This window comes from Manis javanica, chromosome 8 (assembly GCF_040802235.1).
Source record: "Manis javanica isolate MJ-LG chromosome 8, MJ_LKY, whole genome shotgun sequence".
NCBI classification, from domain to species: Eukaryota; Metazoa; Chordata; class Mammalia; order Pholidota; family Manidae; genus Manis; species Manis javanica.
In genome coordinates this window covers 33,618,831-33,635,191 of record NC_133163.1, presented here as the reverse complement: position 1 = coordinate 33,635,191, position 16,361 = coordinate 33,618,831, and the positions used below count along the sequence as shown (strand labels likewise).

Genomic DNA, 16,361 nt, shown 5'->3' with positions numbered 1-16,361 from the left:
GGGGGCTCCCGGGTGAAGCTGCACCCTCTGTCGCTGCAGCCACTGGAGCCTCCCCACTATCCACAGGGATGAGGGGATTCTGGGCATATTCCCATATTCCCACCATCTCTAGGGGCAGCCCGCCCAAGGGTCGCACCCATGTAGACAGATTTCGTGTTCAGAGGTCCTACCGACTACCACCAGATGTAACTCTGGGAAGGGGAAATCCTGTGGCAAAATACCTTTGAAAACAAAATCAGTCAAAAGGAGAAACAAAGTTTAAAACCCGTTTATTGCTTGCAAGCAGTCTTCCCACATCTCTCTCTCTCCTGCTGTGGCAGAAGCAAGCAAATATTCCTCGCAACCTCTCAGGTCCAGATAAGCCCTTGTTTGCCCATATAATTACCCACTGATATGGAGATGGGCTACTTCTCTCCACTCCTTGGAAACACCTGTTGATATGGAGATGTACTAAAGCTAGGCCTGAGATTCTGGAAATATTGCAATTTTACCCACACCATGGCTCATCCTTGGCTTGCTGTCCTAATTCCTTATGCTAATAACTCCCAGATATTATCTCTGTCTTAAGCACATGTGCTTACTCGGTGCATCTTCTTTAAGTTTAATAGACACTGCAAACTCAGAATCTCCAAAACTAAATTCACCATCCCCCCACATCTCTCATTGCCCTTCCCCAATACCATCTTGTTCCATTTTCTTTCATTCTTCTATCTCAGTGACCACCACTACCATCTACACTGTCACCCAATCCAGTAGAAACTTGTGCTTAAGTCATCATAGCTCCTCTCTATCAGTCACCCCTATATTTAAGTCCTATATATAGATTTCCCCTCCTCAGAATTTCTTTTCTACATTCCCATCTCTTCATCCCTACTGTCCTGGCTTAGTTTGGGGCTCCATTTATTTGTTGTCTAGGCATATGAGTCCAGCCTATTACCTGGTTTCCCTGCCTCAAGTTTTGTTCCCCCTGTCTCACCTCTACTAAGGGACAAATTATAGACCTGTGGCGGAGTTGCAGTTTTATTACATATGTGTAAACACACTCTAATGTTCAACAAACTTTTATGAAGGGTTATGCTATGTCAGCTGTTGTACCTGTCTTTGGTTCTACAGAGATGAAAAAGGCACTTATTAGTAAAAAATACAGAGAAGTTTTCAGTTCTGTTCCACTCTTCTCCTTCCTTTCCACCCAATCCACACTTATTTTCTCCCATCTCCTCGCTCCCAACAAGTTAATCTTTACCTGGGAAGAGGCACCAATCTTCACTGAATACCTACTATATGTATAATACTATACTATTTTCTTTCACTTACTTGTCTTATTTAAACCTCATGAAACAACAGAGCCAGATAAGTGTCTTTCATCCCCATTTGGTAGATAATAATCTGAAACTCAAAGAATTAAATAATTGTACAACTAGTAAAAAGCAGAGTAAGGACTCCACCCCAGGCCTGTCTAACTGCAGGGTCCTTTCTCCTTTTGCTTTACCATGCTTGCCTTTTAACTGGAATTAGCACTCACAGTTTATTAATATTAAGGTTAATAAACTAAATAGGCTATATTCATTTTAATGACTAAAAACCCTAAGCAGATTGTAGCTGTGAATATTTCAAAAGCCAGAGGAAAATTTAGTTTAAATTTTGGATTAAATATTGACTGTGTATAAATAAATCATAAGGACTTGAGTTACAGAATCCTAGATTTTTAGGTGATAGAAAAATGGGAGAAAGTGACAGAGGGTTTATTACAGTAGTCCAAGTTTACTTTCTGGACCCCTAAATAAAGTTGATTATTCACTGTAAAATAAACAATTCTTTCCATGAAGAGAAAAGCCCCTTTCCTTTTATAATCTCTTCCTTTATCCCTCTTCCCAAAACTGCTAGAGCTGCTTTTGCAGTATTTATTACCTTTGCGTAATTTGTTGTACCAAATTCATAGTATCTTCTATCAGAGAGAGAGAAAGGGAGGAAAGGAAAGAGGGAAAGTGGAGAAGAGAACATGCACACAATGTGAACATGTGATAATTTAGTAGTCCAACATAGATTCATTCAGTTTACAAATGACTCAGATTCACAAATGGCTACCCCCTGTTCTTACCTTTCCCCTACTCACCATCTAAAGCTCTTCTATCACTACTTTAATAGTAGGAAAGGAGAAAAGGCTTTTGAGAAGTGAAAGGGGGAGAAAGTCAGGAACCGCAAGAAAAGTTTAGGGGGACAGTTAATCTCAAAATACAGCCTATTTAGGAGAGGTGTTTTATTAAGCCCAAATATCCTCCACACTGGCTAAATGTGTTCTGTTCACTTTGCTATACTTTCTGATAATTTAATATTTAGAGAACCATTTGTGTTCAAAAGTTTTCTACCTGAGAGTTGTTCGCATATTAATCTGAATTGCTTGAATCAGACATCCAACATCTGGGTAAATCTGCTGTCCTGAATGAACAGGAGCAAATCACTTAGAACTTGGGAGTTCTTTGAGGCACAGGGCAAACCCTGAGCAGGATCACATCAGAATCTTCACATAGCAAGATGCTGGGACCCGGCAAGAAGTGCATTTGACCGCAGGAAAGGCTTCCAGAAACGTAGGTGTGAAGATACCATAAACAAATGCTTTATATTTCAACATTCTTTCTCCAGTCTTCCACCTAGTTTCCACAGTTCAGGCTAGTACTAAAGAATAATTCAGCAATATATTAGTAACATTATGAGCTATATAATAAGGTAGGTTGGTTAATTGGTTTTAACTACCCTAGAATATTACCCACCATCTATAATACTGTTTTTATAGAAATGTATTCCAGGTTACAAACAACAAATTTTACATACAGATTTTGGGAACATAACCTGTGAGTTAGGAACTACCTGCACAGAGAAGACTCTCCCAAAGCCATCAGTCTTGTACTGACCACATGATATCTTTCAATGCTGTTTATGGACTTAGTTTGTAGTAAGACATTGAAAGATTTTAGATTGGGGATAACCGTGATCATCTTCTATTCCTGCTCCTGTTCTGCTATGCATTTCTTGGGCCATTGTTCTAGATGTCCTCAAGGTACTTAGAATGTGACTTTTTAATCTTAGAACAAATAAAATGTTCATTGAAGAAAATTTACAAAATATAGGTTTAAAAAAAGGGAATTTAACACATAATCCCATTCATTACCTAGTATTACTCTTCTTCTGTTCTTTAACTCTATGCATGTATATAATTTATGTGTATGTGTAATAAAACAAAGAACTCATACTCTTATTTTAACCTTCCTTTTTTTACTGAATATATCATAAGTATTTGTCTATATCATTACATAGTCCTCTGCTATATCATCTTAATGTCTATGTGTTATTCTCTGATATTAAGTATGTGATTTATTTATACAATCCCTTGTCATACATTAGGTTGTTTCTAATCTTTCTCAGTTGTAAGTCAGTGATGAATATCTTCATAATTAAATCTTGGCATATACCCACCATTATTTGAGAATATTTTTTAATTTTCTTTTATTTATTTTATGACCATTTGTTGAGTGTCTGTATATATGAGAAGTTGTGTTAACAGCAGTGGGAAAATACTAAAACAACTGCTCTCCTCAACTGCTGGTAGGCATGTGAAATAAGTCGTTCATGGCTTTCTCCTCAGAAGTTAGACCAAAGCCAGCACATGATAGCTCCTTAATAAATGCCAGGAAGTAATAGAAAAGGAAAGAGGGGAAGACAGAGTTCAGCCTGAGTATTAAACTAGTCAGGCCTAGAGATTTCAAATTGGCACGAAGTAGTGTGAGTTTATAGTGATAAACTGCCTCTAAGCTCCTTCTTATTTCTCCTTTGAATATGGGACAGTACATGTCCTAGTTATCCTCCTTTTCAACTCCTTGGCAGCAGGAGCTGCTGTTTCCTTTCTGTGGAGGAAGAGTCTAAGACAAATGAGGAAGTTGGGAATACTGCATGGGCCAGCCAAGGCAATTGTGGCCAGACTTGGTTAAGATATTGGTCCTTTGGGCACATACATGCTTCTCTGTTTTTACATTGTTTCTTTTCTTCAGTTTCTTGATAAAATTTCTTGGAAGAATTTATATCTTATGTGGCTTAAATTGAGTGGGAAAAGGATTTGTTCATATTGAGTGAGGGTTGTTTTCTTTCCCACCAGACTATAAGATCCACGAAGGCAAGGACAAGGCATGTCTTGGTAGCCCTGTGTCCACAGTACTTAGATAGGAGTGCATCGCCTAGATTAGACAATTCTGGACCTAGAAACTTCAAACTATGCAACCATCCAGAAGAATCTTACACGGTCCCTTCAAAGTGAGTCCAAAACGTTAGCCATAGGAGCAAGCAGGAAGGTATGTCACTGACAACAGAATTGCACTAGTAACTGAGACACATCCCAAAAAAAGGTACAATGTAAAGCTTTGTGCCTGGGGGGATTGATTTTATATTTCTAAAGAAAAAAGAAATATAAAATGGGAACAGGGGAGCAGAATGCCAAACCGATTTAGGAAGCTTCTAATTTAAAGGGCTAGGGAGCTGCTCCCTCAGGCTTACATGGAAGATCTTACACATTTACCTCTTGAATATAACATGCAGTAATTATTATCTAAATATACAGAATCCACTTGAGGAACATTTTTTAAATAAAGTTCAGCATTAATTGAATTTATATCATTCCTAAAACTGATTTTAACTATTGAGCTGTTTATATTTCTACATCGTTAAAACAGCTTAGTAATGTGGCTTCCAAACTGATGATGTACACCTTCTATCCTTTCAAGGCCTGAAGGCTGGGAAATTCCCATAATTAAGAAAAGGGTTCCACCTCCTGGAGACCTGCTGTCCTAGGAGCCTGCCCCACTCAGACTGTGCTGGGCTGCTTGGCTCTGTCAGATTCTGCTAATTTGGATTTGAACTGCCTGCTCCTACTGCTGCCTGTTTGTGAGGCTGCCTCTTCACATTAAAGCACGAAGAGGAACAAGCACTGAGATAGCAAATTGGATTCTTATAAAACTGACACATTTAGCAGGAATTATTGAGTTAGACTTAACAGTAAAGCGACTATTTGGGCAAGGCCCAGCACCCTACATCTTCCAATTTGTGAACCAAACGTACCCTAACATATCCTAACTTCCCAGTGCTTACCTAAGGTTCTAAAAGTAGAAATTTCTAATTATCAGAGAGAATTGAGATCTTAATTTAATTAGTTCTTGTCATTGTCACTGCCTGCTCCCTTTATGGAATAAATACCTTTTTCTGCTTAAAATCCAAAGTTAAAATTTTTTAAATCAACATAATAGATTTATTTTATGACCATTTATCATCAGAGGTGTCTCATTTTCTATTGATTAATGAAAAAGATTCTTTCTACCTTAACAAACATGTGTTTAATACAAGAGATTCTTCCCACTTTCAGTGACAGACTTTTCTAGCAGCTACTACAGTTGCCTTTCTTGATTCTTAAGAGTTCTATTATAATTGATGTTACTGGTTCTTCTATGAATAACCTTTAAGTATTACTGCACTTTTAGAAATTGTTTTCTTACACAACCCACATAAAAAGTAGTATCTTCCAGAAAGCCTTTCCTAACTATCCCAAACCAATTCTAATCATTTTGTCCCACTCAATATTTATATCATCCCTACTTATATGTATTTTCACTTCAATTAATGTATTTAAATTCAATCAGTGATACTAATTTCCTTGCTTATTTCACTAATGTGCCTAAATTTTCATCACGTGTTTCTACACTAGCTTGTAAACTTAAAGGCAGGGACTTTAACAGCTCTCTTCTGTCTTTGTATGATTCTGTAGTGCTGAACACCCAGTGAGACTGAAGAAGAACTAAATGGTAGCTGTATGTAGTATGTAGTTTGATTCCATACATGAAGAAGATACTCAGAAAATATTTATAGTTGAGAAATTTGTCTTTTACCTCTGTAGAAATGAGTATATGTCCTGAGCCTATTTTTTTGTTATTCTGGTGTGATCAAGTGCCATTATTCTTTAATCTCCAAATCCTAGAATTTTTTGTCACTCTCCCACTGTCATCTTCACTCATCTTAAAATGATATAGCTCACAGTTGGTGTAACAGATGAATCAGGAAACTAATTAGCAGCTGTTGTCCATCTGTGTGTTTATAATAAATATTTTTAAATAAAACAGCATTTGCATTCTGAATACTCTGTCTGAAATCCGTAAAATCTAAACTTGGGTAAAGGCTCCATCTTGGTTTTGAATTTTATAGTAAAGTTCAGGTAAAGAAAAAATAAAACTCATGCCAGCATCAGGATTATGGCTTAAGGCAGACAAATTTTACAAAGCAAAAATGTCTGAACTGAAAGCCTTCAAAGCCCACTGAAATCTGAAAGATGTAATAGCCAAAAGATATCACACCCTCTGGACATGTTCTTCCTTCACAGAAACTGATCAGTACATACAGTGTTGAGAAAACCACATTCATTCTGAAATAGATTTATTTTGCGATATATTTCTCCTTTCTCTTTTATCTATCTTTCTGTTAAGTTTGTTTCTTTAACATCTGATTTAATTAGAACTCTACAGAGAATTTGTCATTATTGGTTAGCCATCTCCCAAGTTGAAGGTGAAAGCTATAGCTTAAGGAAGAAAAAAATGCTTTAATTTTTTTCACTGCAGGTAAATAGTCAAATGTGCCTGGTGTTCAAAAAGTGAGAGGGAAAAAAATATGATGAATAAGGCAAGTATTATATTGTAATGCTCAAATCAGTTTCTCCCTGTATGCTTCAGTCTATATGTGAAGAGCAAACAGTCATTTTGTTTATATAAATTTCAGTATTTCCATAGAATCAACATTTTAGGATTGAAAGGAACTTCTGATATTAATGAAAGTCTAACCTTTCACTCAGTGGTGGTAGTAGAGAAAATTGCTAGCATCTAGCCATCAGGTTTTTATTTGATGTTTTTACTGAGAAATACACTATTTGCCTCATGAGGCAGCCCATTCTGTTGTTTGAGGGCTTTTATGGTAAGGATGTTTTTCCGTTACTCTGAGCCAAAGTCTTTATCCCTGTTTCTTCCGTCCATTAGTCCTAATTCTGCCCTTTGCAGCAACAGCAAATAAATTGACTCCCTCTTCTACATGACACCTTTCAAAGAAGATAGTATTTATGATTACATAAATGTTAAGTAATCTCTTCCATCCACAAACAATATTATTTGCCCATAATATAATTTTAGTTGTAGTAATTGTACACTATTCACTCCCAAAGATTAAGTTGTGGCCAGGGTTCATTCAGCTCATTTATTGAGTGCCTACAGTCTCCAGGGATTTGGGGGAGCAATCAAGAAAACTAGATTAAATGTCCTGCAAGACAGTTATATATTCTTTATTATCTTTATAAATTTGCTTTTCATCACAATTTGTGACTATTTTTATGATTTTTAGTTCTAACCTTTAAATTCCACTCCTGCTTTCTTGCTTATTTACATTTGCCCAGCGTCTTTGTGCCCAACACTTTATTTTCAGACTTTCATCTTTAAATGTATCCTTTGTAAATAACATTCAAATAGGATTTGAGCTTAAAAAAAGTGCTCAGTGTTACCTCTGCCTTAAGTTATTGTAAACCCGATCCTGGCGTAAAGTTCATTTTGCTTTACCATGATGTTTGCTCTAAATGATTGCCTTGATGTTTTTTTCTGGCATCTTACTTTATGTTTACTATTTATACAACTTTGTCATTTCTTCCTTATCCTTTTCCCAATTGTTGGTTTGATCCAGGTGCTATTTGTTCCATTTAGCCCCTTATTATTTTGGAAGTTGTGCTATACCATCACCCTCATGTTTTCCTTTCAAATTGTTACTCAAAATATACATTTATCTCCTATTGTATTTTTTAGTGCTAATTCCTACAAGGCATTTCTGTTTCTTCTGTGCACCCCCTATACCAATGAGACCTCTAGAATACTTTTACTTCTTCCATCTCCCCACCTTCTCAACTTTTCAATATTGCTGAGATAATGCTCTTAATTCTGGAGTATTATTAAGTTTTCTTTTGCAGTATGTCTCTACAATTTCTGGGGAATCCATATTTACTACATATATTATAATTCCTCAGTTTATTTGATCATTATTCATTTATATTAAGCTGTACAGTTTTCCTAAATATGTGCATGTGTATTTCACTAGTGTTTCCTCTCTTCATCTTCTCCTCTCTTGAAATATCTGATCTGATTAATTTTTTTCATTTAGAGTCATTTTTCCAAATCATTAATCATTGATTTATTATCTGAATCTTTGCATTTTCACAAGTATCATGCTCTTATCCTAATAAGTTAGTGGTATCTGACTCAGTAGTGGATTTGGGAGTTGCAGGCCTTTTTTCTCAGAGTATATTGATGTTAATCAACTATTTTATAGGTTTTGGTATTATGGGAAAGAAGTCCAGAGCCAATATTCTTTTTCCTTTGTTAGTAAACCTAATTGTTCTATCTTACAGCTTGTAAGTTTTTCTCTTTACCTTAAAATTATAAAATTTTACCAAGACTGTTATAAAATAGTACCTGTCTTTACTGGAACTCCGTAAATCTTTTCTGTCTCCAACCCTGAGTCTTCTCAAATAAATGAAATTTTCCTTTATTTCCTCCCTTTAACAGTGCTCTTTTTTACCAATAGAAATTCTTATTGGTAATATGTTAGTCTCTTGCTCAGTCCTCCAAGTCCTGCATAACTGCCATCATTTTGTATTTTTGTACATTCTTTTGAGATAGTTCTACCACTTAGTCTTCCAGGCCACTATTTGAGTTTTCAACAGGGCTGTATTTACCTTCATCTATAAAGTTTTAATATTTGAAAATCGTGTTTTTGTTCCAGACCATCCCTTTAATATTGTACATGGATCTCTATTACTGCTTTAACTGTTGTGGTGGTTGTTGCTAAAATTATCTATTTCCCCCAGCAGGTGTTTTGTTTTGTTCTTTGTGGGTTTTTTTTTTTTTCACTAAAAGCTGTCCTAAATATTGTGCTTATTCCTTCACCCTCCAGTTGCTGGCTTCTTAGATTGCTGGTATTTTCCTTTGCTTTACTGAGAGTTCTCTTCACCCTCAGCCATCAGAAAGCTGCTAGGGCACCATGGATCTGATGGGAATGGAGTGGTAGTAGAGTGGTGGTGATGTACCACAACACAAGCGGTAAAAGGCACAGAAGTCACAATTCCTGAATTGGCAGAGCAGCAATGGCAAGCTGCCAGCCTTCTAGGGAAGCATGCATGCACGCATGTACACACACACACACACACGCACACAGCTCTGTGCTTCCTGGACCTTTAGTTATAAAGTTTGGGGCCTTCCCAGCCTTTATGGGTAGAGTATCCTTACTATTTTTTAAGGAGACTTCTGGGTCAACTTGAAAGTGATACCTTTGTGCTTAATTAAACTGGATCCCTATCAGCTTCAAGTGCTTAAAATCAGTCAGTGTTAGAGATGGAAAGGACATAGTCCAAATGTTCTCATGTTATAAATAAGGATAATGAGACCAAAGAAAATGATGTTCATTTTTCAAAGTCATCTCAGTTAGTAGAGACAAAACTGAATTCTAGACCTTTTGACACTCAGGCCTTCAATGAACGGTTCCATTTTCTGTCACCTAGTACTTATTTGTAGCATTTAGTACTAAATCAACTCTCTTGCAGAATGTTTTCATATTATAGTGGTACCTTAAGAAAACAATGGGCAGGTACTTAATATTTCAAGTGAAAATGGATACAAAGTGTGCATACATCAAGATTAATGTTAGTTACAGATTTATCTTTAAAGAAATGGATAATCACGATCCAAATCTAATTAAAACTGCAGTTGTTAATGAAGGAATAATTAAAAGATGTCACATACCCTTTAACATCATCTGCTCTTTGAGAAAAGGGAAGCTACTGGTATTACATACGAAGTTTAGTCTGCTTAATTCAGCATTCCCCATAGTGTCAATAGAAGATATTTCAAATTTAAAAGTACATGTTGTTTTTTGTTGTCACTCTGTCATACACAAATAAGATTTATATATTTAGATAAAAATGATAAATAGCTTTTATCAAAAGTATACTATATACAACAAAGTGTCTTTCACAGTGTGAATATTACTGTAGTTTAAAGAATACTACAATGGACATAGGGTGATCTTGAACCTGTCACTACTTCTGTGATTTCAGTGCACTCTCTTGCCCTACCTACCTCAAAGAGTGAAATTAGCACATAGGTGTGAAAATGCATTGTTCTTTTAAAACATGAGTAGTATTGTCATTAATTTTATTCCTTAAATATCAACTGATCTTATATATCATAAGTACATATATATGTATATATGACACACAAAGTCATATTATATGAGGTCATATCATATAAAATTAGACTATAATGTTTTAGTTCTACTATCCTATCTCTGAGAAAATTAATATATAGTATGTTCTATTTAATAAAACTGAGAAAATTATGAATTATCTTTATCCTACTATAATCCATTATTATAATCCTTGTTATTTATTCTTCCTACCATTACTCAGAGTAATCTCTTAGTCTTAGAAAGAAAACTCAGTTTTTATTTCTTAAAAGTAAAAAAGTTGGGGTGGAGCTCTTTGCTACATCTATTGCGAGAATGAAGACCATTCTCAGCAACCAGACTGTCACCATTCCAGAAAAGGTCGACTTCACTCTGAAGAGACTAACAGTTATTGTGAAGGGCCCCAGAGAAACCCTGCAGAGCCACTTCAGCCACATCAATGTAAAGCTCAGTCTCCTTGGAAAGACAAAAAAGAGGCTCCAGGTTGACAAATGGTGGGGAAATAGAAAGGAATTGGCTACCATTAGCATTATCTGTAGTCATGTACAAAACATGATGAACGGTGTTACACTGGACTCCTGTTACAAGGTGAGACCACTTCCCCGTCAACATCCTTATTCCGAAGAACGGTTCTCTTGTTGAAACCCGAAATTTCTTGGGTGAAAATACATCTGCAGGGTTGGATGAGGTCAAACATTGCTTGCTCAGTATCTCAAGCCCAGAAAGATGAATTGATTCTCGAAAGAAATAACATTGAACTCGTATCAAATTCAGCTGCTTTGATTCAGCAAGCCACAACAGTTAAAAATAAGGATATCAGAAAGTTTTCAGATTATATCTGTGTTTCTGAAAAAGGGACAGTTCAGCACGCTGATGAATAAGATCTAAGTTGTACAGGTACAGAAACAGCAGATCCTAGATGACTCCTTAAACTTATCTGTGGCATTTTAAAAATGCAATAAAAGACTACTGATTTGAGGAAAAAAATGTTGGGGGGAGAGGGAATATGAAATAAATGTGGAAAAATATTAGCATTTATCAACTCTTAGAAGTGGATATGTAGATGTTTGTTATACTATTATCCTATGTTGGAAATATTTCATCACTTAAAATATAATATGAATCATAAAAAAGAACAAATTTATGACTTGTAAATAAGCCCTAACATTATATTTAATCAAAATTCCATTTAGTTTCCATCTGAATATAGGATTCCAGGTCATTTTTGTTTTATTCCCCAGAATTATACTAATATATCCACACATGTACTTTTCTGATCACCCGAGACAGATCCTCACTTGCTCTACTTGATGCTTTTGTACAAGGGCCTATACTTAGGAGAATTTTCCTTGTATAACATGTTATATGCCTGAAAAAACTAGACAATCACTCTGATTAGGGGACAGGGTAGAACAAACACTTGATGAGGAGGTTCCTGTCCTCACTCTGCCACTCACCCCTCTACCTAGCCTTTAATATGCTGTCTTGCATCTCTACTTTCATTTTCTGTTAAATGGTCATAATACCTGTTAATCTATGTCACAGATTTATTGTGAATTAATAAATGGAGTTACAACATGCAACATAAATGAAGTTATAGATCCTCTGACTCTTGTACATTGGGACCTGTCCCTCTACTAAGCCATGATCTCTTACTAAATCCCTGGCTTATAGCAGAAGTATGCAAAATAGTGAAAACAGAAAGAAGAGTAAAAGAGGGGCAGAGGCAGATACAGAAGGGCAGGGCCCAAGGATGGGATGTGCCCAGCTGTGATACTGAGCACAGTGACCCTCAAAGACCTTTCTAACTTTGAGATTCAGTGACTTTGTGAATCCACCAGCCACAGAATAGAAAGGAGCATGAGTATTCTTTGAGCCATGATAAATTGTAATAAGGACTTGGCATAAAATCTCTTTTAGTTTATTTCTGCAAATTTTCTAATTTCATGTAGACAGTTGACCACTCTGCAGTTTTACAAAACAGAAAACATCTCTCTCCCAGATAGTATGAAAATGAGTTAGAAAAAATAAAAAGTATGTTTATTTTCAGTCATCAGCCAGCCTGTCCCAGGATACATTAATCCTATGAAGATTAATACCATCATGATGTACAATGTCACTGTGGCTTTGTTTTCAGTGACTTAATCATAATCCTGTAGTTTTGACACATTATAAATTACATATTGTAAGATTGGTAAAATTAGGTAATGTTTCTTTATACTGACACAAATTGTATTTTTTGATAATATTCATTGTCCATTCACCTGAACCATATTCCACATCATCCTGGGTTTGTGATGTTCTCCCCATTTACTCCATGGGCCAGCCATATGGTGCAACTTCGTGGTAATATGATCCAGTAAGGCAAGGGGCCTGGAGTTCTGGGCATGCAGTAATCTGGAACCCATCACATGCATGTCTTACAGTATTTTAACCTAAGAGAATAATTAGCTATCTTTTTCTCTAAAGCAAAATGAAAAAGAATGATGAAAAATATATTCAGATGCTTAGTTTAAAAATATTTTAAATACACCCATTATTTGCATAATTCATTTAAGATGCTTGCACAACCAGTTTAACTTCAAAATCCATGTCAGGGATTTTTTTTTTTTTTTAGTTTTTTCCCTTTCATGAATACCTGAGTACCTTTTTGGCTACATAAGCAATTAACTGGATGACTTTGAAGGATCCCTATGTTGGTAGATTGAACCTCCTGTAAGCCATTTTTCAAAATTTTACTTTTGTCTCTTCTCGGGAGCTCATTCCCCAGAGCCAAGCAACCCCCAGTACACTCATGGACAGGCCAGTGCTTGGGAAAGAGAATTTTATCCAGATACAGTAAGAGAACCTAATGGTAAATGAAACTCTTCAGGCTGGAATCAGGCCTAGCTTGCTATTGAGCCATTTGGGCTTTTCACATATAGATCTGTAAATGTATGTGAGGCCCAGTCTATGATTTTCTTCAGTGTTAGTCATTCATATTCTCCTGAAGAAAAACTGTGGAGCAAGCTAAGGTTGAACTCTGCTAGGCTGTTACATATGCTTGTGTGATAAACTTCAGTACTACAGCAATAACAACTAAGCTTTCTTGAAAACTGAGTTTGTACCAGGCACTATTCCATAAACTGTTTATATGTATTCTGTCACTTAATCCTCATAGCAACCCTATATTTTCCCTACTTTATAGATGGAAAACTGAGGCAAAGAGAAGTTAAGCAACTTGACCAAGGTTCTACATCTCACAAGTAGTAGCACCAGAATTTAAACCTAGGTAGTCTAACTCCAGAGTTCACACTCTTATTCCTTGTGCTCTGCCACCTCCCAGCTAGCTTATCTCTTGTAGAGATTGTGATTTAAGCTCTCAGGTAGATCTCAAGTTCCTCTCCTTATCACCATCACCCCTGGGAAAAAGTGAAATAATGTCCTAGTTTCAAATCTTCATCTCCTCCTCCTTCCTTTACCCCGCCCCTCATCCTCCTCCTCCTCCCATCAAATAGGTCATTAAGACAAAAGGACATGAGCAAATTTCACTCTCATGACAGATTTGGGAGAACATATGCTATCTCATTAAGACATGGTTTGATTTCAAATTAACAAAAACCTGCGTTTTGGCTTTTTCTCACCTGATCAATCTCAAATTAGGCCTTCACAACCCTTCTAACATCTCTTCTTCCCAGGCCTTTGACCTGTGCAATCTAAGGGACTGCTTTACTTGTCTTTTCAGTTGACTCTCAAGAATCTGCCTAGTTTCAATCCCTAATATTCATCTTGTGCCTTTATCCTCTCACACTATTTCATACAGTCTCTGCCTTCTTTTTTTCTCTACCCTTTCTTTTCCCAATAAACACCTTTGGGCTCTTCATATTTCTAGAGCATACTCCCACCCTTTTCCAATTAGATGAAGTCTAAATGCTTGAGCTTATGGGCCCTCCAAAATCATGTCCTATTCAGTCATTCCAAGTTCTTTACTCTGAACAGTTCATTTTCCCCATTCCATTGATACAGAAACAACACATGCTGATCTCTTTCTTACAAGGCCCTTTCCCACTGCTTTCCACCTGTAAAAATCCAGTGCATTTTCCAAGGCCTACCTAACTTAAGTCATATTTCCTCTAGAGTCCTGTGTAATCTCTCCAACACCTAAGGTGACCAGCTGTCCTGGTTTGCCTGGGATTTCCTAAGAGGTGGGACTTTAGTACCAACTTGGGATATTCCTAGGCAAACTGGAACAGTTAGATAGCCTACCAACACCTCACTGTCTCTCCTTATGCTGTCTTCTTAGATAGAACAAAGAGCCCTGTGAAAGTATCCAATAGTCACTACTTCGGCACCTATAAGGTTTCTTCTCCACAATAAGAGTTATATTCCTGTTGGGCAGAGACCCTTCTGCGTCCCATTTCATACAGAATATAGTGCTGAACTCATATTAATGCCTACTCAGTGAATAAGGTGATTGAGTTTTAAGTTGGCACTGTATATCTAAAATCTTCTCCTTGTGTGTTAATTTATTTTTCTTCACTTTTTTTCCAGCCCAGATGATTTACTCAATGCCTTGAATGAGGGTATCAGTCGTGCTGATGTCATCATCACATCAGGGGGTGTATCCATGGGGGAAAAGGTATGAAAAAATGGGGCTCATGAAAATTATCCACTGTAATATCCTTGCATATGGTTGATTAACTGTGATCTGGTAAACATCTGGTATCCATAACTATAGCCCCACAAAGCTGAAAATCGCTGGGGCTTCATAAATTTCTGTGCATTCTAAAAGAGATGCAGTGTAGGTAGATCAAAACTTGCCTCAAGAACAGCATGCAGAATCCCACAGCTTGCAGAATGGTTTTGATGTTCCCCTTGAGATTTCTTTACTACATTAGGACTTCCTTTATATATGATATTTATCCCCAAGGTAAAGTTCCAAGATCCTTCCTTCTACTTAAATTTAAATTTAAGATAACTTCCCACACCACGTATTTCAAAGTTGGTAAAGAACCCTTGGCTCCCCACAGGGAAGAAAGAGAGGATTAGGCATTCCTTTACCCCTCTTGACAAATAATCATAATCATAATCATGATAAAAGTAAATTACAAACATACAAATATATATGTAGCTATATGATTTTATAAGACTAAGCATATTTGCATATGGCATATGTTTAGTCCTATAAAAATTATATATCTTAATGAAATGTGTTGTTGGTTCATTGAATGATATAAAAGCAAAATATTCTTTACCACAATAACCACCTTATGTTTTGACTCATAATATTTGAGATCACAAAATGTTCATCCAGCCTATAATCCCTTTCCAAGTTTTCTTTTATATCATATTAATGACTGAACTGAAAAATAAAAATATTATAATAGCAGTTTTTACTAGAATTCATATTTTTCTAAGAGCTTGATTTCTTTTAAATGGATCTTATGTATATGATTGTTCTTTGCTATAAAACAGCCTAATATAAGTTAGACTTTGGACAGTGAGCTCTATTGGCTCTGAGAACAGATGTCAGAATTCAGTGGCCTGAACAGAGAATGCCTCTCTTCTGTTCACTACTTTAGTTTGAGTGTTTAAGAATCGTACTTCAGCTGCCAAAAATAACAGAAGAGAAAGAGAGATTCTCAGTCTAAGACTACCATCTCAAATTACATCCAAGAATAACAGTGTTGGAGTATGGGTGGTATTCTCATTATTACAGGGTTAGCCTTCCCTCAGAGTCTCCCAGAAGTCTTTAGGCCAGGTGGAGCAAATTGCTTCAGACCTCCCCTGAGATCCCAAAGGCTAGGGCTGAGTTCTGCATTGTAGAAGAGCTATAAGAAATAATCTGTAACATGTCTATTTTTATCACCATCAAACTGCCTGTGGTGTTCGGAGTATTCCAAGAGCAAACCCTGAAGTTAAAGAGTGTTTAAATATCAAATGTATTATTTTTAGGGAGTAGTTCCTATATAATTTATCTTGGTTGCTAGTGAACTTAATTGTGGGGCAGTACATCCTTTATCCTAGGGCCTTGCTCACAAGGAAAGGGCCAGTATAGTAAAACATACTGGATTTATTAATTT

At 36.4% G+C, this 16,361-nt stretch overlaps 1 protein-coding gene and 1 pseudogene across 15 annotated transcripts in view; both read left to right on the top strand.

Moving 5' to 3' along the window:
* Positions 1 to 16,361, top strand: part of GPHN (gephyrin) — a 710,040-nt gene that overhangs the window by 660,367 nt on the left and 33,312 nt on the right. For all 15 annotated transcript variants that reach the window (XM_037005467.2, XM_037005787.2, XM_037005423.2 and 12 more), the window contains one exon: positions 14,830 to 14,917. In XM_037005467.2, coding sequence (XP_036861362.1) covers positions 14,830 to 14,917 — 88 coding nt within the window. The remainder of the gene's footprint in view (positions 1 to 14,829; positions 14,918 to 16,361) is intronic.
* LOC140843254 (large ribosomal subunit protein uL6-like) lies at positions 8,846 to 13,091 on the top strand (annotated as a pseudogene).